The sequence below is a fragment of the Myotis nattereri genome (assembly GCF_964212035.1).
Source record: "Myotis nattereri genome assembly, chromosome: 15".
Lineage (NCBI taxonomy): Eukaryota > Metazoa > Chordata > Mammalia > Chiroptera > Vespertilionidae > Myotis > Myotis nattereri.
Genome location: NC_138090.1, coordinates 48,469,310 through 48,492,599, shown reverse-complemented (window position 1 = coordinate 48,492,599; position 23,290 = coordinate 48,469,310). Strand labels below are relative to the sequence as shown.

Below are 23,290 nucleotides of genomic sequence, written 5' to 3'. Positions count from 1 at the left end.
TAGAGGCCCAGCGAGAGAAATTGAGTGCCCCGCCTGACCATGCCCGCCTTGCCATGCCCACCTTGCCGCCCCGCCCGCCCACGGGCCACTGGCCTTGCTGTGATCGGAGCCTGTGGGCCGCAAGGGAGGGACCAAGAGGTACTCCATGCACCTCCTGGTGACCCGTGGATTGGTTGTTCCGACGTTATGGTGTTACGGTGTTACGGTGTTACGGCCACAGGCCTTTTATAATATAGATGTCCTCTTATGGTTTGAGTCTTGGCTCTGAATTCTTTCTCAGCCAGAACTCAAATTCCAAGGTTGCTGAACCCAAATCCAGTCTGACCCACCGGTCTAACACCAGGTGCCGTCCCCACCCCCGCCAACAGCAAGGGGTCAGCGCGGATCAGGGGTTCCATCACGCGAGTCTGTTCTTCGAGGCCATTTTAAGGATCTTGGAGGGTTCAGAGCAGAGGAGTGACATGATCCAGACCTGCCTTTCAAAGCTGACTTCTGCTTCCTGTCCCAGCTCCATCCCATTCCATCTCTACACCCACCCACTCACCCACCCACCACCCACTCCCTCCCTCACCCAGTCGGTATCATATTTGCTGAGTCCCTACTGTGTGCCTGGCACTGTCAGGTGAGGGAAGTAGAGCAGTGGTAAGGGACTTGACCTCCAGGAGCTTATATTTTATTTTATTTTATTTTATCTTGCCTCATGATGAGTGAGGCGGAGAAACGGATTTAAAACTTTTTTTATTGTATGAAGGTAATAACATTTCATTCATAAGTTATTGATCTTATTTATGAATGAGTTCAGTGAATCCTATGAATCTGGCCTCCCCACCTGTGTCTCCCGTGTGGCTAGTGGCTCCTGTGTTGGCCAGCGCATGCCCCCGCCATAAACCTGGGTTATTCTAGGTCCTGGAGACAGCCCAGCGGCAAGGCCTTTCCTTTCTTGGAGCTTACAGTCCAGGGTGAGGGGAGAGGAAAAGGATCATGACTTAAGAGAAGTTCAGATCAGGAAGGTGCTTTGAGGAAGATAAAGTGGGGTGGTGAGATAGCAAGAGAATGGGGGGAGGAGGCAGGGTGGTTGAATCGCTGGAGTAAAGGAGGAGGGAGGACGGGGAGGGGACGAAGGGGTCGAGGGATGGAGAGAGGAAGAGGAGCAGGAGGAAGAGGAGTAAAAGAAGAGGGGAAGGGGAGGGAAAGAGGAGGAAGACGAGGAGGAGGGGGAGGGGAAGGGGGGGAGGGGGAAGGGGGCCCTGGCCAGTGCGGCTCAGTTGGTTGAGCGCCATCCTGTGCATTGAAATGTCACCTGTCAGGTCAGGGCACATGCCCAGGATCTCAATTCCCTCAGCAAGGGTGATCGTGGGAGGCAACTGATGGATATTTCTCTCTCACACTGATGTTTCTCGCTCTCTCCCCCTCTCCCTCTCTCTCTCAAAGAAAATCAATAAACACATATTTTTAAAAAAAGAGGGAGAGGGAGAGGCAGAAAAGAAGGAGGGGAGGGGGAGGGGAAGGACAAGAGGTTGCATCTGGGAAACAGAGTCTGTAATGGATTGTTGATGTCTGCCACGGTCACAGGGAAGGAGTCACTCAGGCAGCTGTGCAATGAATTGTCTACCCTTCGTTTACTTACTCGTTTATTTATTAGTGATTTCATAAGTACCTACGCATGCTCCACCCAAATCTGTGATTTTCCCAGAAAGAAGCATGAGGCTGTACTCACTGCCAAGGCAATCTCATCTCCCCACCGCACCTGCGTCTCAGCAACGCAGCCACCACACACTCGCGGCCCTCACCACGTCTCTCCTTCTAGGAAGCAGGAAGGGCAGCCCCGGTTCATTTTCGGGCTCCTTTATTGGTGCTTAGGCCGCCTTTCCCCTCTGTTTTTCACAAGTGACCGAGGGATGAAGCGAGATAGTGGGCAGGGCATTTCTAAAGGTGATCAACGAAGCTTGAAAGATGACAAGAAAAGGCGAAGCTGGTCCCACACTTCCTCTTCCTCGGAAGACGTCTCTCCTCCCCCTTGAAAAGAAAACCCGGAGCCAGCGTTTAGGTAACAGATATGCGTGGACTCACACTGCGATCAATACAAAGGGCATTGATTTTCAAGCATTTGGACAGCCCCGCCCCTCCCCTGGCTCCTGGGAGCGAGCCAGTCAAAGACCCGTGAGCGCCTCAGCTCTGTCGTTGGAGGTGTGGTGGGAAGGGACCTGCAAGAAGCTGGTTCTGGCCCTAACCGGTTTGGCTCAGTGCATAGAGCATCAGCCTGCGGACTGAGGGGTCCCAGGTTTGATTCCGGTCAGGGGCATGTACCTTGGTTGCGGGCACATCCCCAGTGGGGGGTGTGTAGGAGGCAGCTGATCGGTGTTTCTCTCTCATCGATGTTTCTAACTCCCTCTCCCTCTCCCTTCCTCTCTGTAAAAAAATCAATAAAATATATTTTTTAAAAAAAGTATTCTGTCTTAGACACAGACTGGGGACCACGGTGGGTGCTCCACACCCATTCTTGCCGCTCCTCCATTCAGGGGAGAGAGTTTTCACCGCCAGGCCACAACGGAGGAAAAGCCACGGATGTTGGCATCACCCGTAAGCCACGCGCATGAGGGAGAAAAGGAGAAATACTGGCAGCGCTTTCCATCCTGGAGGGAAGGGGCGGTGGGGTTTGGCCCACACAGCTCACGAAAGGGCTTCTCTTGACGCTTAAATCCCAGCATGTCATTGGTTAGGCCGGTGGATCCATGCGGGGGATCCGGGGAGGATTTCTCCGGCTTTAGAAGGAAGGATAGAGTTGGTCCCGCAGAGAGAGTTGACTTAAGCGCTGAGGTGGGGAGGGGCCCGGAGGACAGGGAAGAAAAGCGAAGCGCGCCTTTTCCTTGGTTCGCCCCTCCGCGATGGGGCAACGGACCGGACCGACCACACTGTGCCAGGGCTGCCGGGGACCGGAAGGCGGTCTGATCCTGTCCAGTTGGAGAAATCCCACCTCCCTCCTCCCGACCCGTTCACACTCAAAGCTCCCAGGCCCGCACTTGGAATTCCGGGTCTGCGAAGCTGCGCCCACCTCCTCCCCCTGCTCTCCTGCTTGCCATGGGCACCCCGATTTCTCCCCGCCTTCCCATATGGGAAGTTGCCCCCCCCTTGTCTCCCCCACTCCGCCCCCACACACTCCATCTCATCCCCGGGAAAGGCCGCTCGCCTGGCTGGGAACCCGGGCAAATCACACACTGGGAGGAACACATCCTACCTTCCCATCAACAGTGCCCCCCCAACACACACACACCCGGGGTGCTCCCTGACCCCGCGTTCACATCAGCCACGCCCCCAGTTGGGGCCCCTGCGCCCGTCTTCGCCCAGGCGCGCGGCCCGTCTCACCTGGGCCTCAGCAGTACACCCAGGTGCGGTCCTGGTCGTAGGCGTAGGAGGTTGCGCACCATCGGAGGTTCTCCTTGGACCCTTTCCGGGTGCAGTTGAAGTAATTCTTGTTTTTGTAGATGAAGGGGAAGTGGCAGGGGGAGCCAGGCAACAAGGAGGTAATCCCTGGGGAGAAGAAGGAGACCGGAGAGGGGTTATCCGCGCGCCTTTACGCACCCGCGGAAGCTTTGGCACAGGGTGCGCGCGCGGCCCGGGCTCCCGGGGGAGGGGGTGAAACGCTGGCCTAAACCTAAATGCCAGAGGAGTTCTCTTCCTTGGGAAACGAGATGAGTTTAGGACTTGGGGAAGGTGGGGGTGGTGCTGGGGGAGGGCAAGGGGAAGCACCAGGGGCCGGAGAGGGACAGAGTTTTGTCGCTGGGAGAACTAGGGCCTGGAGCGAGGCTCGCAGAGGACAGCGACAGTGGGTCCTCTCTATTCACAGACCCCCCGAGGGGAGAGCTCGCCTGCTCGCTGACATTTCTTTGGGGCCCCTAAGTCCTTGCTGGCGGTGGGTCTGCAGTCCTGGGTGGACACACTGAGCGGTGAAAAAAGCAGCCGTCCAGGCCCGCGCCCCCAGCCCAAGGCCAGCTGGCCACGCTCCGCCATCTCTCGCTCTCCTGCTGCAGACAGGGCCCTCCCGAGGCACACCCCGACTGTCCCCTTTTGCCTTTCTGTGCTTCTGGTTGGCGATGTCCCCGTTTTCAATGGCCCCGCGCAGAGAGCTGGGGTGCTGGCTCCTTCCCCAAGCTCAAGGCGGCTGCCACGTGTCTCTTGGAGAAAACGTGTTAATGAAGGAGCCCCTTCGGGGGCACCGGTTATTGGCCATTAACAAAAACGATCTAAACCCTGAGAGAGGCTAGCGTATGGCCATGTGACCTTTTCATGTCGCTCCAGACCAGTGTCTGTGGACAAGGTCAAGCCCGTAAGGGTCACCTGGTTCTCTAGCTCAGCGCCAGCAAACGTTCCGTAAAGGGCCAGATGGTCCACATTTGCAGCTCTGAGCATCATGCAGTGTTCGCCACGCTCTTCACGCCGCCATTGTGGCCGGAAGGCAGCCACAGACAATCTATAGTATAAAAAGCAAGTGGCCCTAACACCGTGACGCCGTAACAACCAAACGGCGGGTGGGTCAGGCTGTGCGTGATTTCGTGCGCTGGGCTTCTAGTCTGTAAATATTGGGCATGGCTGTGTGCTAATGAAACTTCATACATGGACCCTGGATTTTGTTCTGTTTTTGTTTATCCTCACCCAAGAATATTTTTCCCATTAGGTTTTAGAGAGAGTGGAAGGGAGGGAAAAAGGGGGGAGAGAGAGAGAAAGAGAGAGAGAGATGAGACACATCACTTGCTTGCCTCCTGCATGCACCCCAACCGAATTGTGTATTGAACTTGCAATCCAGGTATGTGCTCTTGGCTGGGAATTGAACCCCTGACCCCCTGGTGCATGGGCTGACACTCTAACGACTGAGGTGGACCCTGAATTTTGAATTTCATGTCATTGTCACCTGTTACAAAATGTGATTCTTCTTCTTCTTTTTTTTAAAACCATATACAAAAATGTAAAAACTATCATTAGATTGGAGGCTGTATGAAAAGAAGCATTTGTCCAGCCCTGGCCAAGCTAGTCAGGTGGTTAGAGCGTCGCTTGATACACCAAGGTTGTGGGTTCAATCCCGGGTCAGGGCACACACAATCAACCAATGAATGCATAAATAAGTGAAACAATAAATTGACGTTTCTCTCTCTTCCCCCTCCCCTCTCTCTTTCTCTCTCTCTAAAAAAAAAAAAAAAAAAATCATCAATTTATAAAAGAAAGAAAGAAGAATTTGTCCAGATTTGGCCCATAGGTGGGAGTTTGCAGATGACTGCTCTAGGGAAATATAACTTTGTTTGACTTACTATCTGCTATGGATTGGAGGCCCCGACTCTATAACTTGTAGAAGATTGATGTGCTGCAAATAATTTTTGTTCAATAGAGATGTCAATAGTTTCTATCTGGTAGATAGGATAACCCCAAAGGTTTGATAGCCCTTTAGATGTGAATGGATTTTATATCTAACGTAGCAATCTTGTTTCTGCTCAGCATTCTTTTCTTCACTGATTATATTATTTCAGTGAAGAAATCTGTCCTTTGAACTGGCTTTCTTATCCTTCTAGTTTTCTTATTAATAGACTTGGTGCCTGGTGCACAAATTCGTGCACCAGTGCAGTCCCTCGGCTTGACTTGTGGGATCGGGCTGAAATCGGCTCTCTGACGTCCCCTGAGGGGTCCTGGATTGTGAGAGGGCACAGGCCAGGCCGAGGGACCCCACCGGTGCATGATTGGGGCTGGGGATGGACACGGGAGGTTGGCCAGCCAGGGAGGGACCGAGGGAGGGCTCCAGGGCCTGTTCAGCTTGTCTTACTCAGTCCTGATCAGAGGGACCCCAGCAACAAGCTAACTTACCGGCTGGAGCGTCTGCCCCCTGGTGGTCAGTGCATGTCATAGCGAGCAATTGAGTGACCTTAGCATATCATTAGCATATTACACTTTGATTGGTTGAGCAGCCAACCGGTCAACTGGACACTTAGCATATTAGGTTTTATTATGTAGGACAGTGATGGCGAACCTACGACACGCGTGTCAGAGGTGACACGTGAACTCATTTTTTTGGTTGATTTTTCTTTGTTAAATGGCATTTAAATATATAAAATAAATATCAAAAATATAAATCTTTGTTTTACTATGGTTGCAAATATCAAAAAATTTCTATATGTGACACGGCACCAGAGTTAAGTTAGGGTTTTTCAAAATGCTGACACGCCGAGCTCAAAAGGTTCACCATCACTGATATAGGATTTAAAAAAAAACACCTTAAATATTGCCCTGGCCAGTGTTGCTCAATGAGTAGAGTTTTGCTCCATGCACTGAAGGGTCTCAGGTTCAATTCCTGGTCAAGAGCACGTACCTGGGTTGCAGGTGCAATATTTGGCCCTGGGCGGGGCACACGTGGGAGGCAACCTATTGATGTGTCTCTCACATCAATGTTTCTCTCTCTCTCCCCACTCTCCCTCTCTTCCACTCGCTCTAAAAAAAAAATCAATGGAAAAAATATCCTTGGGTGAGGATTAACAAAACAAAACAAGACAAATAAACAACAAAAAAACCCGATTAAAAATCGTATTTATGCTACTTGTTCATCAAACCAATGAGAACAGGACTCTGCCTCATTCACCGTATCCCCAGAGCCCCGCACAGTGTCTGGCTCACAGTCGGGCTGGAGTAGCATTTGCTGAGTAAATAGATGAAGGGGTGCCCCACGCCCACCCGGTCCCCACCCCCAGATTACTGATGTCGGCACAGAAACTCCACAGTCCATCCTTGTCCATGTTCTCTGTGGTTGGACACCAGAGCTTGTTGTCTTCGTTCTCAATGCATTCAGAGATCACGGTGTTTCTGTAGACGGAGGGGAAGATGCAGGACTTGCTGAGGGAGTTCCCCCCGAACTCTGAAAATGACCGTACAAAGGTTACGGGTCAAGAGGACGAAAAGGGCTTCCGTCCATTCATCACACACCAACGATGGGCCTTGCTTTGTCTCACTCCCAAGCAACATCTCGTGATGTTATTATTTCCGCCTCACAGATCAGTGAGAACCCAAAACCATGGACACCCACACAGTTTGCTGTCTGCATTCACTGGGCTTTCTTGTTCCATGGGCCTCATCAACAGGACTCTACTATTCTAAGAACTTCTTGCCCGGGAAGATCAAAGTTGCAAATATTGTAACGTTCGGTAATATTCCGAAAAACTGTTTAAATAAACATCAGACCTTTCAACTTTCCAATAAATTATGTCAAAAGGACTATTTACTCTTCAACTGTAATTGAAAAATAAATTTTAAAAAGTTTAAAAGATTATTTACTCTTTAAGATACTTTGAATCCTTCTCAGAAACGTCACCTTGTCGTGACCACCCGTTCTAAACTATATTATTACCCACACCCAATCCTCATCACACCCCCACATTGAAAGACCCCCAAAACCTAACTAACATCCTGACTTTGCTCTCCTCCCTCCAAGATGCTATTAAGACATTGCCAAGGTGGTGTTCTCCCTTACATTATGCAATAAACTCAGCATCGCCTAATTAAAAGGCTGCTTTGGTGGGTTCTATGGGGAATCAGAATTACACCAAGGGGCCTGGCCTGGGTTTAGAGGCAGAGGGAAAGAGAGAGGAGGAGCAGGAGAGGTAGATCTAGACGGAGAGGGAGAGGGAGAGGGAGAGGGAGAGGGAAAGGAAGAGGGATTAAGTGATTAAGAGAACAATTTCTGAAGCTTGGACTTCCTGGGATCAAATCACAGCTTTGCCATTTAACAACCGAACATCTTTGAGCCTCAGTTTCCCCATCTGTAAAATGGGGCTACTATGCCCTGACGGGTTTGGCTCAGTGGATAGAGCGTCGGCCTGCAGACTCAAAGGTCCCAGGTTCGATTCCAGTCAAGGGCATGTACTTTGGTTGCGGGCACATCCCCAGTAGGGGGTGTGCAGGAGGCAACTGATCGATGTTTCTCTCTCTCTATCCCTCTCCCTTCCTCTCTGTAAAAAATCAATACAATATGTTTAAAAAATGGGGCTACTGGTCATATATATATTTTTTAACCTCATAGGGGTTGTTGTGGCATATAAATGAGTTCTTGCATGTGAAGTTCTTAGAACAATGCCAGGCACATGGCAAATGCTTACTATTGCCCTTCAAATGCTGAAAGGTTTGCTATATTATGACCATTATTATTATTTGTATTATCTAATGTGCCCAAGATCACACAGCTAGTAAATGGTAACAGCAGGAGTCTCACTCAGGTCTGACTTCAAAGCCCATTTTTCAGATGATAGGCAAGGTGGAAAACTCCTATTTCTGAGGCATGTGGTATGTTTAAAACACAGTGACAGACCTTTCATAAAAATGAACTCTAATCTTTAAAAAAAAACACCTTGAAGTCAGCCTTAGTGTCCTCATTTTGCAGGTAACAAACTGACCAAGAGATTTGATAACTTTCCCAACGTAGTGGAGGAAGCCAGAGCTAAAGAGTACCTTTTCTTCCAGGACCTATTCTCGGGCATCTGTTTGGTGATTTAAGCAAATTCTAACCTCTGTAACCCACCACACCATTCTTTTGACATTGTTCTGTAAATGCTTGCTCTGACTAATATGTAGTTGTAGGTAATCAGCGTGTTGGTATAAGAATTTCAGGACCTAACTTTAAAAGATAACAGACTCTGACCTTCCGTCATCCCAGTGCTGGGAAGTTTGTTGACCTTCAACCGTAAAACCAGGAGGACATAAAACTAGGATGACAGAAACCCAGAAGGGTTTCACTCGATCAGTTTCAAGGACCGAACAAGGATAGACTGTGCTGGGGAGAACTTCCATCTTCTCAGGTTGCTGGCTCTTGAATAAACCACTTTCCTTCTCACCAGCGCCTGTCTGACGAGTCCTTGTGCTTGTCACCGTGTACTCTCTGAGAAGACCCTTGGTGTCTGGCCAGCGTGGCTCAGTGGTTGAGCATCGACCTATGCACCAGGAGGTCAGGGTTCGATTCCCGGTCAGGGCACATGCCCGGGTTGCGGGCTCGATCCCCAGTGTGGGGCATGCAGGAGGCAGCCAATCAATGATTCTCTCTCATCACTGATGTTTATATCTCTCTCCATCTCCCTTCTTCTCTGAAATAAATAAAAAATATATATTAAAAAAAAAAGAAGACCCTTGGCTCCTAGAGTAGTGCTCAGCTCTCCACCTTGCCACCATCCCGTCCTGAGGACCATTGACTTCCACTCTCCTCTCCACTGCGCACCCCATCCTGGCTCCAGTGCCTCACCATTGATTTCACAGTATTTCCACTGCTTCATCTCATCATAATTGGAGGTGACTGAGCACCACAGCTTTCCAAAGAAGCTGCCTTCCGTGATGCAGTTGCTGTAGGACTTCCCCCGATAGATGAAGGGGAAGATACATCGTGGGTAATCTGTATGGGAAGCATGCAGGAGGCAACCAATCGATGTGAGAAAGACACATCAATGTTTCTCTCTCTCCCCCACCCCCGCCCCAATCCCTCCCCTCCACACTCTAGAAACCAATAGAAAAAAATATCCTTGGGTGAGGCTTAGCAAAAAGAACATAAACAGAATCTTTCTTTTTTTTTCTTATTAATTTAGAAAATTAAGAAAGAGACAAAGAATACAATGGTCGACTGGTTACAGTCCCTCCATCCAGAGACCACTCTTTGGTGAACATTATTACCCATCATTAACATTATGTTTAGTTTCCCAGAGCATTTTCCATGCACAAATGTATATTATAACCTGTCTGCAAACAATACATACACGCACACTGTCTCTTCTGTAGCCCATGATTTACAGAAACCCGCTGATGGGACAGTGTGGCTCCACTCACCTTCCACCAAGCATGGCTTCCAGTGTCTGTCATATACCGCTTTGGTTGCACACCAAGGTGAAAGGCTACCTTTTTTGGTGCAAGAGAAGTAAACAGACCCCTTGTAGATGAAGGGAAAGACACATGGAGCCTTGCTATCTGAAGAACAGAAGACAAAACAGGAGGGGATGTCTTGATTCTTGGAAAAGTTAAACCATATGCACATGTAAACAACTAGTTTTATATATATATATATATATATATATATATATATTTATTGCCCGACTGGCGTGGCTCAGTGGTTGAGCGTTGACCTATGAACCGGGAGATCACAGTTCAGTTCCTGATCAAGGGTATATACCTGGGTTGCTGGCTCACTCCTTGCACCCCTTGTGGGGCGCATGTGGGAGGAAACCAGTCAATCTATGTGTCTCTCATTTCTCTCTCTCTCTCCTTCCCTTCCACTATCTCTGAAAGCAATGGAAAAAATATCCTTAGGCGAGGATTAACACACACACACACACACACACACACACACACACACACAAATGATGACTCAGAATCTGGGCGGAAATGGTGTTCATTTTCTGGCTCAAACCCCCCCCCCCCAAAAAAAAAAAATAACATCCCAAGCAAGCCTTCATGCTCCCATCTTCCTCTGTCTGGCAGCTGACAGAAGAAAGGCGATGATGGCCCTCCCCAGCGGACGTTAGACAATGTTTGCAGCCATTTTCGGTGGTTACACCTGGGAAGGGGGGGCTGGTAGTGGTGCTGCTGAAACCTCTGGGTAGAGACCAGGGATGTTGCTAAATATCTCGCCAGGCACAGGGCAGCCCTCCAGAGCAAAGAGTCATCCGCCCAAATGTCAGTAGGGCCAAGGCTGAGAAACTCTGATAAAGAGGCGCTGGTAGAGAACGCTGGCTCCCTCCCCCCCGGTCCCCCCCAGGATGGTGGGGCCACACAGCAGAAGGACCCGGTGTCTCTGAATCAGATGAGTTCGACTTGAACCCCTTCTTGGTTCAGCCACTGACATTCGGGACTTGTTTGTTATAACAGTTAGTCTGTTACTCACACAGGCGGACAAGACACAAGCCCCTATCTTCAACCTAGTAGCCCCCTCTTGTTGGGGATCAGACCCTTGCCCTGGATACCTGGCAATGACCATGACAGGGATAAGGAATGTTTTGGGACAGAACGGAAAAGGTAGACCTCCATCTTTGAGCCTCGCCAATGGGTGGGTACAACTAAGGTTCCTTAGCAATATGGCATTTCCTACCTCTGGGTCTCAGAACTGCTTGGTCTTGGGTTTCTTTTGCCAAGTTTAAAGAGTTAAGATTTAGGAAGTACTGAGCAGGGTGCCTGGAGCGTGGCAGCTGCTCAACAAATGTCAGCTATCATCATCATCATCATCACTGTCATTGTCATGGTCATCAGTGACTTTCCTCAATGATGGGCAGTACTGGGTCAATGGGGTGCTGGTGGTGAGGGGGAGGCAGGCAGGTGCCCCCTGTATACAGCATTGAGGCTATCCTTGGGAGCTGTGAGTAAGAATCAGCACATAACAGACCCTATTAGCCATCTGCAAAGTAGTCCAGCAGATGGTCTAATCTTCTTAACTCCTCCATAATCCAGGCCCCGCTGATCTCTCTGTTCTCGCGCCCCGATGAACGTCGCCTTGACCTTACTCCACGCTCTTGCTTGCCTTTGGGGGCTTTGCTCATGAACTCCATCCTGCCCTGAGTGGCTTTCTTCTCTTCCCAGCTTTACCCCCTGCTCCTCCCCCTTGAAGACTTGGTCCAGTCTAGATTAATACTCTTCTTTACTCGTATAGTACTCTGAGCCGATCTCTGAAAACGTACTCACCAATTTTTAAAAGAATATAATGATTTGCTTTTGTATTTATCACTCCTATTCACTGTGAGCTCTCTGAATATAAGGCCTGGCCTTTTAAAAAAATATATATATTTTTATTGATTTCAGAGAGGAAAGGAGAGGGAGAGAGAGATAGAAACATCAATGATAAGAGAGAATCATTGATTGGCTGCCTCCTGCACACCACCTACTGGAGATCGAGCTTGAAACCCCTGGCATATGCCCTTGACCAGAATCAAACACAGGACCCTTCAGTCCACAGGCCAATGTTCTATATCCACTGAGCTAAACTGACTAGGGCAAGGCCTGGTTTTTATTTATTGCTGTGTGTCTGGCCCATAGTATTGTGACTGGCACTTAGAAATCACTCAACAAGTATGCACGGAATAAATGAGTTTATGAATATGTGTGGAGGGGGTTTTGGGGGTACCAAGTTTCAGTACTGGAATGTGGGTGTGGGCTCAGGAAGGTATGGCTGACCAGAATGAGACCCATAAGTGGAAAGGCTGACATTTAATCAAGCACATTGTTCCCTGTGTGAATAAATTGGGTTCTTGACCTTTTGGGGACTTGTCTGTTGTTTCAAGAAACCAGACCTTCTCTCCAGGAAAAGGTTCGTATGCCCTTCTGGCAGAGACTGCAGTGTGTTCACCAAAACCAGCTTCATTTTCCTCCCAAATGCGCTGCTGAACTACACTGCCCAGACTCCCTTGCAGCTAAGTATCATGTGAGTTCTGGCTGGTGGAAATGGGAAGAAGTGATGGATGTTACTTCCTGGCCTGGCCAAACATAGGCTTTCCTCCAAAGTCTTCCAGACTCTCTTGGTCTTTGTCTATCAGCAAAGAATCCACAGAGCATTCTGAAGTCCTTGGGGATGGTGGTCCCCAAGATAAAAGAAGCTGGATCCCTGCCAACTAGATGCACCCTCATTGGATTTCCTATGAGCAAGAAATAAAATGCTCTTGGGTGAAGCTTCTGATACTTTGGAGTTTGTTACAATAGCTTTTCTCACTACCCTGATAAATGCATACTTTTAAAATACAAATCCAGGGTCTCATGGACACGAGTGCTTGCCTAGTGGCCCCAAGTTAGGAATCTCTGGAGTATAGAATGTGATCATTGAAAAAGAACTTCATGGGCCTGGCTGGCGTGGCTCAGCGGTTGAGCTTCGAGCTATGAACTAGGAGGTCATGGTTTGATTCCTGGTGAGGGCACATGCCGGCTCAATCCCCAGTAGGGGACATGCAGGAGGCAGCCAGTCAATGATTCTCTCTCATCAGTGATGTTTCTCTCTCCCTCTCCCTCTCCCTTCTTCTCTGAAATCAATAAAAATACATTTTTTAAAAAAGAAAAGGACTTCATGGAATTAAAGTGCATGGATATGAGTGTTTTTTGAGTTTTAGCCAAGGGACAAGGACGTGCCAGGCAGAAAAGGATTCTAATTGTAGAGAATGTTTCACCATAACTTGCATGATTAAATAGATAATCAAGGTCTCATTATGCTGACCATACAATCTTTGGGTGGTTAATTAATTAAAACTTTTTTTTTGGGGGGGTGGCTAATTTCAATTCCTAGATACATTAAGAATGTGGCTAATTTCAATTTCTAGATACATTAAGAGTGTAGGCCTGGCTGGGTGGCTCAGTTGGTTGGAACATTAATCCGTGCACCAAAAGGTTGCAGGTTTGATTCTCAGCCAGGGCACATACCTATGCTGCAGGTATGGTCTCCAGTTCAGGCACGTATAGGAGGCAACCGATCAATGTTTCTCTCTCTCTTCCTTCCTCTCTCTTTAAAATCAATAAAAAGCATATCCTCAGGTGAGGAAATAACATTATACTAAGCCAGTGGTTCTCAACCTTCTGGCCCTTTAAATACAGTTCCTCATGTTGTGACCCAACCATAAAATTATTTTCGTTGCTACTTCATCACTGTAATGTTGCTACTGTTATGAATTGTAATGTAAATATCTGATCTCCAGGATGGTCTTAGGCGATCCCTGTGAAAGGGTCGTTCGACCGCCAAAGGGGTCGCGACTCACAGGTTGAGAACCGCTGTTGGAGAAAGATAAATATCACATGATCTCACTCATATGTGGGATATAATGATCAACATAATTTGATGAGCAAGAATTGATCGATCTAGAGACAAATGGTAGGGATGGGGGGCGTTTAGAGAGCAACCAAAGGACGTGTATGCATGCATATTAGCATAACCAATGGACACAGACACTGGGGTGGTGGGGGCTTGCCCAGGATGGGAATAGCTGGGGCGGGGTGGGGGGCGGTCAATTGCGGAAAGAGGAGACATATGTAGAACTTTAGACAATAATAGCCCCCACATACTAGAACGGCTACTATGGAAAAAGAGGCAGAGAATAACAAGTGCTGGCAAGGATGTGGAGAAATCGAAACACTAGTGCCCTGTCGGTGAGAATGTAAAATGGTACGGCTGCTGTGGAAAACAGTATGACAGTTTCTCAAAGAAAATTAAAAAATATATATAATTATTGTATGACCCAGCAGTTCCACTTCTGGGCACACGCCCCAAAAAACAGACAGCAGGACCTCAAAGAGATGTTTGTTCACCCGGGTCCATGGCAGTATTACTTGCCAAAGCCAAAGGGCGGAAGCCACCCAAGTGTCCATCAATGGGCGGATGGAGAAACCAAATGTGGTATCTATGCAGACAGTGGAATATTATTCATCTTTGAAAGGAAAGCAAGTGCTGACACATGCTACGACATGGATGAGCCTGGAGGAAATGATGCTGAGTGAAGTAAGCCAGTCACAAAAGGACGAATATTGCATGAGTCCCTTTATGTGAGGCACCTAGAGCAGCTGAACTCATAGAGGCAGAGAGTCCAGTGGTGGTTGTCAGAGTCTGGGGGGTGGGGGCGTGGAATAGAAGTTGTTTAATGAGGACAAAATGAGAAGAGTCCTGAATACTGGCTACCCAGCAATATGAATGTACTTAACATTACTCAGCTGTGCACTTCAAAGCGATTAAGACGGTAAACTTTATGTTCTGTATATTTTACTACAATTTAAAAAAATAGTGTAAAGGGAATGTTTAAGGTATGTAATTAAGTTAAAAATAATGTAAAGAGAGTCTGAGGGTTCAGTCAATTGAAATTATAGAGCCCCCTCCTTCTAAAAAATTGAGCTTATTTTAGAGTTGGAGAAGGGAAGAGAGAGAGAGAGAGAAAGCATCGATGTGAGAGAGATACATTAGTTGGTTGCCTTTCCCTATACAGACAGTCCTCTGGTTAGGTCAGACTCGACATATGTCGTTTCGTGGTTAGGTCACCACCTCCCATTTATTTATAAAAAAAAAAGTTCCGTTATTTTGACGTATGTACATGTGTGCTTTATGTTTTTTATTATTTATTTACCACAAGTAAAGGTCAGGAATTGTTATCTTTCTTTTAATTTTTTTTTACTGTGTCACTTCATTACTGCTGTGTGTGTGCTCCATGTGAGTGACGTAGGTGCTTATGTAGGTGGGTTCCGACGTACGGCGAAAATCGCGTTACGTCGCGCTGTAGGAACGGATCTCCGACCTTCCCGAGGACCTACTGTACACCCCAACTGGGGATCGAACACGCAACACAGGTATGCACCTGACCAGGAATCAAACCCATGACCTTCTGGTGCAGGGAACGATGCTCCAACCAACTGAGCCACACCAGCCAAGGCTAGAGCCCCCTCCCCCCCCCTTTAAATGAACATCGTATTTGCATTCCCCCCACCATAGACTGAGCATCTTGGAAGATGCTTGTGTCTATTCTATTTAGTTTTGTTTTTCTTTCTTTCTTTCTATTTAGTTCTCAAAATGGCCCCATGAAGTAAAGGCCACTGCTCCTCTTCAACAAGCTGAGAAGTGACCTCAGAGAGGTTGCCTTGCTTGGTCAAGGTCACAGAGCACAGACGGGTCCGAGCCCCAGGTCTGCCTGAGGTTTCTACCAAGCCTTCTTGGATTCAGGAGTCGTTACTGCGGCCCGTTCATCCTTTCCAGTTTCCAAATCCTCCCTGTCATGTCCCAGGACACTCACCTCCATTTGTCTCACAGGAGTAGAGGAGGAAGGTCGTCCATCCCAACAGGTAAGTGGACCATCGGTTCATCTTGGCCAGCCTCTTCTTGCTGGATTGACGGAAGAAAAAATCACTGTGCACCCGTGGGTCCCTTTCCTCTTCCACCAACACCCAAGTTTGATGTCATGCCTGCCATCCCATCTACCGTGATGACTCACTGGGATCCTGGAACAGAACAGGTAATACTCACTGAGCTCCACACACAGGGCTCTAAATGGGTTAAACTCCTGATAATAGCCCAAGGCCCTGGATTCTATTATTACCCCCATTGCATAGATGGGGAAACTGAGGCACAGAAATCACAAGCAGCCTTGCTGAAGACCACGCACATTGTAAGTGGTGGGGCTGGTAACTGAACCCTGACAATCTAATTCTGGACACTGAGCTCTTGGCCACTGTTTGATGCTGCCTCTAGGCTTGGCATGGGACCTACTGTGTGCTAAGCACATTATGAATGTCAGACCAATGTTATCATTGTTCAGAACAGGCACGTCCAGCCATAAACTAATCCAGCTGTGGGCAAACTACGGCCCGCAGGCCGGATCCGGCCCGTTTGAAATGAATAAAACTAAAAAAAAAAAAGGCCTTACCCTTTTATGTAATGATGTTTACTTTGAATTTATATTAGTTCACACAAACACTCCATCCATGCTTTTGTTCCAGCCCTCTGGTCCGGTTTAAGAACCTACTGTGGCCCTCGAGTCAAAAAGTTTGTCCACCCCTGAACTAATCTCTAAAATTCTGCGGCAGAATCGTCTTTTTTTTTTAAAAAAAAACAAACCCCAATATTTTATTGATTTTTCACAGAGAGGAAGAAAAAGGGATAGAGAGCCAGAAACATCGATGAGAGACAAACATCGACCATCTGTACCTGCACAGCCCCACTGGAAATGTGCCCACAAACAAGGTACATGCCCCTGACCGGAATCGAACCCGGGACCCCCCAGTCCACAGGCCGATGCTCTATCCACTGAGCCAAACCGGTCAGGGCCAGAATCGCCTTTTCAACTGCCTCCTGGACATGTCCCTCTGGGTCAAGCACCTCAAAGTCCAACATCTGGCATTTGATGGATAGCTCCAAATATCTTATCCTCCCCCTTTACTTCATCTATTTTTAAAAAATATATTTTTATTGCTTTCAGGCAGGAAGGGAGAGGGAGATGCTCCAACCAACTGAGCCACACCAGAGAGATAGAAACATCAATGATGAGAGAGAATCATTGACCGGCTGCTTCCTGCATGCCCCACACTGGAGATTGAGACTGCAACCCGGGCATGTGCCCTGACTGGGAATCAAACCTGGTTCAAAGGTCAAAACTCAACCACTGAGCCACACTGGTTGGCACCCCACCCCCAGGACTTAATTTCGTTGCACTATGTTTGCTATTAAGTGTTTGTGTCTCCTCAAAAGTCTTATGTTGACATCCTAACCCCCAAGATGATGGTAGTAGGAAGTAGAGCCTGTGGGAGATGATTAGGTTATGAGGGTGGGGCCCTCTTGCATGGGATTAGTGCCCTTAGAAAAGAGCCTGGAGAGCTCCCTCGTCGATTGTGAGGATAATAAGGAGACAGTGACTTCTCACCAGATAAATCTTCGGGGCCATGATCTTGGACTTCCCAGCCTCAGGACCAGGAGAAATAAATGTCTGCTGTTTATAAGACATCTGGTCTACCATATTTCTGCTACAGCAGCCGGAAAAAGGCCAAGACAATGCTTTCCCTAATCTCTCAAGCTATCACCCCAAAAGTAAGGCTCTCCTCTCCTTCTCCCCTCCCTGTGCCCTATCAGTCACCAAATCCAACTGCTTCTACTTTCTGAGCAGCTCTGGCATCCATTCCTCCCTCCCTGCCTCTGCTGCTACTGACCAACGCCAGGCTTTTATCATCTCTCCCTAAGCTGTTGTCACGTTCCCCGCCTGATTCCCTGGCTCCAGTCTCTGCCCTGTCCACTCCTCCACGCTGCTGGCAGGGTCTCTCTCTTGGGGCATGTCCTCACGGTCTCAATCAGACACAGATGTTTATTGAGCGTTTCCACTGCGTGGGGTGCAGGGCTTGAGGGTGAGTGTAGAGCAGCGTGTGAACCGGGCATGGTCCCTGCCTTCACTGGGCTGTCTACGAAGGGCACGGACAGGAAGTGAATGAACCAGAGACAAACGTATAACTCCCAGCTGTGATCCCTGCCATGAAGACTGAGAACAAGGGCGGCAATAAAAAATAACGGTGCAAAGTTACTTTTTGATCGGGACGCCGAGGAAAAGGATGTGTAAACGGAGACCTGGAAGCCGAGAAATAGGAGGTAGATGTGGGGGGAGCTGGGGTGTGTGGAGGCGGCGGGGGGCTCATCTGGCAGAGATTGGCATGGGAAAGAGCTAGTTGTGCTCAAGGAACAAGTCAAACTGCTGTGTCTGGGGCTGGGAGCAGAGAGGCTAGAGAGGTGCCGGGTGAGGTGGGTGGGGCCGCACCCTGCAGAGCCTTCTTTAGATTCTCAACCACGGGCAGCTGGAAACCAGGGGAGGAAGACAGTGGGGGGAGGCGGCATCTTTCATTCAAATCTCCCCATCAGGTTTACAACAGAATCCACAGTCCACACCATGGCCCTCACGCTCCCTTCCCTGGATCTGCCCCAGCTACACTAACCTTTCCACTGTTTCCTGCACCAGCTGAGCTGGCTGAGCCTCAGGGCCTTTGCACCTGCGCTTCTCTCCTCCCTGCAATGCATCCCTCCCCTCCGCCCCTGACCATCCGTGCCATCTGCATGGCTCCCTTCTTTGAGCTGTAAAGGATTTTGTGCAAACGTGAGGAGCTGATATGGACTGACGTTCTGGGACGGTAATGAGTCCGCTTGGATCACGATGTGGATATTAACAGGAAATATTCTGCAGGCAGTTCAAGACAGTGGCTGAAGCGTAAAGGGAGCCTTAATAGCCACACACCCACGTCTGGAACATTCCCCTTAGGGCTGAGGATGTTCAAACGCAAGGAGGACCCTCTGTCCCAGGCCGTGGGGGCGTCGGGGCTGGCATCCGGCCACTGGCCCGCGTTTGCCGGGCGCTCAGAGAAAGGGGTGCTGCGGCTCTGGAGTCAAAGCACAGTCAGACCAGGGTGCGTCTCCCGATCATCAAATGTGGGAGCATAGAGCCCACCTCAAGGCCTTATTCTAAGCCAGCGGTTCTCAACCTTCCTAATGCTGCGGCCCTTTAATACAGTTCCTCATGTTGTGGTGACCCCCGATTTCACTGTTACAAATTGAACATAATGAAAGCATAGTGATTCATCACAAAAACAACATGTCATTATATATGTGTTTTCTGATGGCCTTAGGCGACCCCTGTGAAAGGGTCGTTCGACCCCCAAAGGGGTCGCGACCCACAGGTTGAGAACAGCTGTTCAGTGCAGTCGATGCTGAAAAGTCCTGTGCAGACGGCAGAGGGCGTGCAAGGGGGACGCTCAGGGCTGCTGATGGACAGGAGAGAGGCACGGTGTGCCCCTTGCTCACGCCCTTAGCCTCCCAGTTTCATGATTCCATGCCTGACTCACCAACAATTCAGAGCTGCGCCTCAGTGGGCTCATTAACATGAGCCCCGGGGTGGCCCTTGAAGGCCCCCTCAGCTCTCTGACCTCCGGTGTCCAATGTCCTCATCGGTTACGTGGACATAACAATCCGACTATGTAAGCCACTGTGCGGGGGACAGGCGCCCGTGGGCATAAGGTCACTGGAGAGAGTGTGTCTCCAAAATACTGAGTCCTGCCTGGCCGGCGTGGCTCAGGGGTTGAGCGTCGACCTATGAACCAGGAGGTCACGGTTTGATTCCCGGTCAGGGCACATGCCCGGGTTGCAGGCTCGATCCCCAGTGTGGGGCGTGCGGGAGGCAGCCCATCAATGATTCTCTCCCATCCTTGAAGCTTCTAGATCTCTCTCCCGCCCCCTTCCTCTCTGAATCAATAATAAAAATATATTTTAGCCCTGACCGGTTTGGCTCAGTGGGTAGAGCGTCGGCCTGGGGACTGAAGGGTCCCAGGTTCAATTCAGGTCAAGGGCATGTACCTTGGCTGCGGGCACATCCCCAGTAGGGGGTGTACAGGAGGCAGCTGGTCGATGTTTCTCTCTCGTTGATGTTTCTAACTCTCTATCCCTTCCTCTCTGTAAAAAATCAATAAAATATATTTAAAAAATGCATTTTTTAAAAATGACAACAGCCAACACAACAGTAGCGGATCAGGGTAAATGAGTCAGAATACCTATTTATTTGGTCAGGTCGGCAAAAAAAAAAATAATATTTTTTTTGGTGTGCCGCAGAATTTTAGTAACAGTTTCTGTGCCGTGAGATAAGAAAGGCTGCTGCCTCAGAGGGTGGGTCTAAAGACTCAGAACCAGGAAGATGCTCACAGGCAACGTGTCCAGCCTCATTCCCTTTTCTTCCATCTCTTTCCCCCAAACTCAGGACGCAGGCAGACTCCCGCTCCTTCAGGTGTCTTAGCAGCGAAAGGACCCAGTCTGCCCCCCGGCCGCCTTCCCACCTTCTCGGTGCTTCCTTCCCAGAGCTCGGGAGGCCACTGTCCCCCATGACGGCCGCCAGCCTCGGGGCTCTCCGGGCCCTAAGACCTGAGCTCTAGCTGCCATTTGCGTAAAACAGGCATAAGACACGCATTGGGTTCTGAGGATCGAGTGTGAAAAAAGAAGGTAAACATCTCCATCATTTTTTGTCTCAATTGCATGTTGAAACGGTCTGGTGTGGGGTACCATGATTCACCAACACATGCCATTGAAATAAATGGCACCTGCCCAGCCGGGTGTGGCTCAGCGGTTGAGCGGCGACCCAGGAACCAAGGGGTCGCTGGTTCGATTCCCGGTCAAGGGCATAGGCCCTGGATATGGGCTTGGTCCCCAGTGGGGGGCTTGCAGGAGTGATTCACTCTCATCATGGATGTTTCTCTCTCTCTCTCCCTCTCCCTTCCTCTCTGAAATCAATAAAAATATATTTAAAAAGAAAGATAGCAATGTATCATTAGTTTAAAGAAATAAAATCAATAAATGCCCCCTGTTCCGATGACTTTCTAAAAAGGAGGTGGCTCCTAGAAAGCGCCCCGTGAGCCAGGTGGCTCCCGTGACATTTCCCCAGTGGACAGGCTGCCCCAGACCCCCCTTCCTTGCTGTGGGGGCGCAGGCCTGGCTTCTCACCCACCCCCAGGTTTCTCATTGAGTTGTACCTGTGAGAGCGTCCTTCTTGGCCCGCGTTCGGGTCCTGCTCCCACGGCCTCTGGGCTGTCTGGGGGCTGGCCCTCCCGCGCGGCCCCGGCCTATCTGTAGGATGAGCTATAGCCCCGGGGGGACGTTTTGAGTGGCTGCTCACAAGGGGCCCTTCTGGACGGGGTGGCCCTGTGGTGAACGTGGCCCCGACCTGCGCGCATCCATATTCATCAGCCCATAAAGTTCAATCATGGGTGCATGAATGCGCTTTACGGGGGCTGGAGCCTCGGGCAAGAATAGTAATGAGCAGAGGGGAAAGGGCTCCTCCATCGACAGTCACGAGGAAGAGGGTGGGGAGCAGCTGAATAATGAGAGACAAGTGCCCCAGGAACCAGGACCGGCCCTCGGACACACGGCGTCTGCTTTCGCCTGGTGTTGGAACTCTGTTCCGCCATCGGAAAGCTCCTTAGCCGCCCACAGGCCCTCCCTTTGGCATCAGAGGGTGGGCGCGTGGAGTCTTACCCAGGGGCACCGTGGGTCCCAAGCAGGACTCCTCGGTTTGCAGATGGGGGAACTGAGGCACAGATGTGTTGAGGGACTTGCCAAAAGCTATACAGCCAATGGGTGGGGACGGTGGGGCTGAAACAGTGTGGTTGGGGGTCTCATTTTATTTTTATTTACTATTTTTTTAAAATACATTTTTTATTGATTTTAGAGAGGAAGGGAGAGGGAGGGACAGATAGAAACATCAATGATGAGAGAGGATCATGGATTGGCTGCCCCCTGCATACTCCACACCAGGCATGCGCCCTGAATGGGAATCGAACTGTGACCTCCTGGTTCACAGGTCAAAGCTCAACCACTGAGCCACGCTGGCAGGGCAATGTCTCTCTTACATGTTTCTTCCCCCCACACACCCCCGATTAACCCTCCCACCCTTCGTCACTCCCCGATTTCAGAAGGAGGAAGGGAGAGGGAGAGAGAGATGGAAGCATTAATGATGAAAATCATTGATCGACTGCCTCCTGCACGCCCCCTACTGGAGAATCGAGTCCAAAACCTGGGCATGTGCCTGATCGGGAATCCAATTCTGACCTCCTGGTTGGTGGGTTGATGCTCAACCACTGAGCCACCCTGGCCGTGACCTGGACTTTTGGTCAGACAGTCCGATTGCCTCTCTCAGTATCTGTCCTGGAATCCCCAAATGCTTGGACCAATATTCTTCGCGATCATCGAGGCTGTTTTCATTTTTAATATGCAAAACCTCAGCAGTGCTAAAAAGTCATGTTTTAAATTCATTTCATTATGTTAACATTTACCTTTATTTTATATATATATATTTAATATATTTTTATTGATTTCAGAGAGGAAGGGAGAGGGAGAGAGAGATAGAAACATCCATGATGAGGGAGAATCATTGATCAGCTGCCTCCTGCACACCCCCCAATGGGGATCAAGCCTGCAACCCAGGCATGTGCCCTTGACCGGAGTCAAACTCGCAGGCCGATGCTCTATCCACTGAGCCAAACCAGCCAGGGCAACATTCACCTTTAAATATGAGTCTGCATTGTAGACCCACCAGCAAGGGCATCTCATATACTTTAGATGTAGAAATGATGTCAGTAGCCTTGGCCAATGTGGCTCAGTGGGTCGGGCATCATCCCGTCCATCAGAAGGTCGCTGCCGCCGGTTCGACTCCCGGTTGGTACATGGGCCCTCGTTGTGGGTTCCACCCCCAGTTGGGCTCCGTATGGGAGGCAACCAATCGATGTTTCTCTCTCCTTCTCCCTCTCTTCCTCTCTCTCTAAAATCAATAAAAAGCTTATTTTTTTTTTTTTAAAAAGAATACAAGGCAGTGTGTTTCAGAATATGCAATTAGTCTCACGTGGGTTGGGAAATGTCGGTGACTGTCCATCTTGCGTTCCTCACTCCTGAGAACTGCAAGGCCCCGCGGCCCTTTAGGCGAGTCGCCAAGCGTGGCCGGGGCACAGGGTTCTTGCACGGAGGCTCCGTGGGACAAACACGAAGAAGAAGCAAACCCGCTGCTCTTGCAGCCTCCCCGAGCCGCCCCGAGCCTCCCCGAGCCGCCCCGAGCCTCCCCGAGCCTCCCCGAGCCGCCCCGAGCCTCCCCGAGCCTCCCCGAGCCTTCCCGAGCCTCCCCGAGCCGCCCCGAGCCTCCCCGAGCCTCCCCGAGCCGCCCCGAGCCGCCCCGAGCTTCCCCGAGCCTCCCCGAGCCTCGCCAGGGACGTCCGCCCGGGCCCGCGGACACCCGGCTCGCAGACACCCACTGGGTCTAGGGCACAGATATGCCTGTGGCTGCTG

General features: G+C 49.8%; 1 protein-coding gene across 2 annotated transcripts; it reads right to left on the bottom strand.

Moving 5' to 3' along the window:
- Positions 1-1,616: 1,616 nt before the first annotated feature.
- ELSPBP1 (epididymal sperm binding protein 1) lies at positions 1,617-23,033 on the bottom strand. 2 transcript variants are annotated; one of them, XM_081107674.1, is made up of 7 exons: positions 22,854-23,033; positions 15,741-15,829; positions 9,835-9,972; positions 9,260-9,406; positions 6,731-6,889; positions 3,364-3,528; positions 1,617-2,016 (listed from the first exon to the last, which is right to left on the bottom strand). In XM_081107674.1, the coding sequence occupies exons 2-6, from the start codon at positions 15,808-15,810 to the stop codon at positions 3,371-3,373; spliced, it is 672 nt and encodes a 223-aa protein (XP_080963800.1). In that variant the 5' UTR covers positions 15,811-15,829; positions 22,854-23,033; the 3' UTR covers positions 1,617-2,016; positions 3,364-3,370. The 2 variants fall into 2 exon arrangements, with proteins under 2 accessions (XP_080963800.1, XP_080963801.1); XM_081107675.1 differs by lacking the exon at positions 9,260-9,406 and having other exon boundaries at positions 1,622-2,016; positions 22,854-23,028.
- Between the last annotated feature and the right edge of the window lie 257 nt (positions 23,034-23,290).